At 38.7% G+C, this 3,967-nt stretch overlaps 1 protein-coding gene across 1 annotated transcript in view; it reads right to left on the minus strand.

The window, feature by feature from the left end:
• The window catches only part of zgc:92907 (ALG13 UDP-N-acetylglucosaminyltransferase subunit), a 7,391-nt gene extending 3,829 nt beyond the window's left edge, over positions 1–3,562 (minus strand). The window contains exons 1-2 of the mRNA XM_005723044.1: positions 3,336–3,562; positions 1,166–1,328 (exon numbers count right to left, since the gene is read on the minus strand). Coding sequence (XP_005723101.1) covers positions 1,166–1,328; positions 3,336–3,416 — 244 coding nt within the window. The 5' untranslated portion in view covers positions 3,417–3,562. The remainder of the gene's footprint in view (positions 1–1,165; positions 1,329–3,335) is intronic.
• Positions 3,563–3,967: the final 405 nt, after the last annotated feature.

Genomic DNA, 3,967 nt, shown 5'->3' on the forward strand with positions numbered 1-3,967 from the left:
CCTGGTCTTCAGTCATATTTTAAAAGCGTTTAGCTCTGTCTGAAAACTGCTTTGTTATGAATATCCTCCTGTTTGTAACTCCAACTCCACTCGGAGGCCCTCGTACAGCTGCACCATTAATCATCAGTCTTGTGTTTGTACACTGATGAAACATTTCTTTTGCTTTGACTTATGTTTTCCGGGAAGGTCTTTTAACACTTAAAAATTATCGCATGCTTTCCTTGTGTTCATTAAACACACGGGGCCCACATCCATATCAGAGCTGCAATGGTTGGTGGATTAACCTTCATTTGGCTGGAGTGGAGTCATGCAGGATACTGGCTGCATACTTATATGTTGGTGTGATATTTTTATTTAAAAAAAACAAACTGTCTTCTTATTTAAAACCATGATATATGAAGCGATTTATGAAATATGCATACATAATTAGATTCATCACTCCATAAAAGCTGTTGCCACTGATTTTCAGTCCAGTTCTTCAGTAATTTGTTCCACCTCAGCCTTTTCTCTCCATTTCCCCTCCTTATAAATGTCTTCCTAACAGCCACCCGTCCACACCGTTTCTAATGAGGCTTCAGTGAACAGTAGATGGACCAGGTGCATCTCTCAGGTCTTTGCCATTTACTCAAACTTTTTTAAGGACACAGTGCACACCATGTCGAGGTATGTCAAGTTTTCAATTAGAACTAAAGAAATTAGAACAAATGTGTTTTTGTGACAGGCCGCTAGCAACAATAGTTATGTGTCGACACAACACTGGCTCATCCTGTGAGTCATTCAAGAAATGCTGGAGTGAGGCTCAAGATTTGCAGATCTTCTTTCCTCCATTTACTCCTGCTGTGACACGAGGGGCATTGATATTTACATGCAGCTCTCAACCAACCAACAGTGAGGCTCTGCAAGTTTTTTGAATGTGTTTCTTATAAATTTAAATGGAAGCTGAAGTTCCTTTTATGCAAGAATCTCACCTTTTTAATTCCAACAGCCATTTAAACCAATTTCAAAAGCTTTGGGTTTCTGTAGAGATGTATCCATAGATATAAAAATCTCTTTTCCAGCTAATTGTTTACTCTTATTTTCAACTAGAGATAATAAAAATGAAATAAACTGTCACCATGTGTGGGACGGGAGTGCATTAGCTGTGTAGGACACCTGATCGCCCTACCTGCGTGGCTGATGACAAGATCGGCCTGACTGATGTCCTCTGCTATTGAGTTTTTGAATCGAAAAGCCTCCAGTCTGATGTGTGGACAGCTGTCAGCAGCTGGAAGAACTGAACCTCTTCCAACCTGAAGCACCAAACGCTCATATCCACGAGCCTTTAAAGCCTGAGGGAGAAAATAATAGTATGAAAGCAGCACAAATTCACATCAATAATTTACACAATATTGACATTTTTAGACTTCAGAAAGATTTTAGAGGGAATATCTTTCAGTCATATAATATACACATTGTGCAGGTGTGAGCCACCTGCGGCACCTTTTTGAATTGGTTTCCTGAGAACCTTATTCATAACTTGATACCTGCGAGCGTCACAGGTTTGGTTTCATATTTCCTTTTGTCTGCACACAGACAGTCCCATATGTCATTATATCACCACAGTGCAGTGTTTTAACCTCTAACACAACTTAAAAGCTGTGAATACTGGATTTGTTATTATTATTATACAGATTTTCCTATAATTAATTCATCTACATAATGGTACATGTTGTAGTTCAGGATTAATTGATAAATATTTGCTCATCCTGTTTAATGGCAGCTAATTTTCCATCAAGCTCGAGAACAGCGCTTCACTTGTTCCATATTTTGTCACGTTATAGTTATATTTCTTCAATATTGTTAGAAAATTAGTAAGACAAAATGATTACTGTGGTGCTGAAGGGAGATTTTAAAAAAAGAAATCAAACAAAATGCAAATTTAGGGCTCTAACAGACATTTAAGTTACTGTAGCACATACTGAGACCATTTTGGTGAAGAGAAATATTTATTGTTCGGTATTTTATTTTGCACACATGAATGAAATTCTACTCTTATTAATACTGTTATTTTAAATGTTGTTAGGTACACCTTTTCAATTGCTCATTAGATAAATATCCAATCTACCAATCACATGGTAGCAACTGGTGTTGACCATGTTTCCGTGCCTGAATACATGGTCAAGACAACCTGCTGAAGTTCAAATTGAGCATCAGAAAAAGAACTTAACTGACTTGAAAGTGGCCTTGTTGTTAGTCTCAGTATTTGAGCAACTCGTCTGATCTACTGTGATATTCTTACAAAACCATAAGATAATGGTTAAAAAACAAACAAACAAAAAACCCCAGAAAATATTAGGTGAACATCTGGGTAAAAATGCCTTGTAGATGCCAGAGGATAGAGGAAAATAGCCAGGCTGCTTTAAGATCATAAGAAGGCATCAGTAACTTAAATAACCACTTGTTACAATCAAGGTATGCAGATGAGCATCTTTGAACACATAACAGCTGGGCAGCAGAAGAGCACACCGGGTGCCACTCCCATCAGCTAAGAACAGGCAGCTGTGACTAAAATTCACATGAGCTCCCCAACGGTGGAAAACAGATGACCGGAAAATGTTGCCTGGTCTGATTAGTCTTGATTTCTTGAACATTCAAACAGTAGGATCATGAAAGCACGGCTCCATGCTGCCTTTGGCGTAATGGTGTTGTTGACATTTCTTTGCATTCTCAGTGCCAACTGATTATCATTTAAAGTCTAAGAGTATTATTTCTGACTATATCTTTCATTTTATGACCACAGTGTACCATCTTCTGATGCTTGCTTCCAACAGGATATAACACCGTGTTAAAAAGCTCACATAATCCTCAGCCTGTTTTCCTGAACAAGACAACGAGTCACCAAATCTAAATCAAATGGAGCACTTATGGAATATGTTGGAATGGGAGATTCCCGTCATGGATGTGCACCAGCTATGTGACGCCAGCATGTTAATATGAACAAAACTATGTGAGGACTGTCAGCACCTCGTTATATGTTATAAGTGAATGTTATAAAGATTTAAGACAGTTTTGCAGACAAAAGGGAGTCCAAACCAGTCATTGCAAGGTATACCTAATAAATTGACCGGTGAATACATGTACAGATGGCCAGAGATAACTTCCACTGGGAGGTTGTCCGCACAATAACAGAGCACATTTAGCCCACTTATATTGGTCACAGATAAAATTATTCCTGCATAAAAAATAATAGGGAGCTCATAGATTTTAAAAGCTCTACGGCCTATGCCCTGCTGATTTCAGTGGTTTCATTGCACACTAGTCACATCTTCAATAACTCCTCAGGTAACTTTCCTCACCTGAGTGGCCTCAGAGGAAGTGATGCTCTCAATCAGCTCGTCGAAGCTCGTGGTGCCGACAGTTACAAACACCGTCTTCATGTCTGCTCAGCGAAATTGCCCGGGTTTTCTAAATTTACGCACTTCAGTTTTCATCTCATCCACATCTTCGTCGTGCACCCGCAGACCTGACAGCTACTTCCGCTTCAGAGCCAATGGCGTCACAGCTATGACGTACAACGCGTCATGGCGCCACCTATAGGACCGGAGGTGTTTCTGCGAGGGGTACTGTGTGTATGTGTGAGCTGCAGCATGGAAAAATACCAGTTTACTGCTTATGCAGGAAGGTGTCGATTCAGTGACAGGAATGTTAAGCAAGAGCAGGGTGATATGAATGAAAAAATATTAATAATTCCAGGAATCGTTTGGTTTTTCAACATATTTTTCACCATGAAACACAACCATAATGTCCCATGTTTATTATTAATACTAATAATATTGATTATGATGAGGACAATAGTATAATCAGACTACATTTCAACATTTTTCAGGTTATCATAATAAAAAATTATTATGTCATAAGGAATCCAGAGAGCAGATAATGGTGACAAAGACAACAATATAAAAGGGAGTAAGAACAATGTATTTGTAAA

This window comes from Pundamilia nyererei, unplaced genomic scaffold (assembly GCF_000239375.1).
Source record: "Pundamilia nyererei isolate P.nyererei 1_Seehausen unplaced genomic scaffold, PunNye1.0 scaffold00008, whole genome shotgun sequence".
Classification (NCBI taxonomy): domain Eukaryota; kingdom Metazoa; phylum Chordata; class Actinopteri; order Cichliformes; family Cichlidae; genus Pundamilia; species Pundamilia nyererei.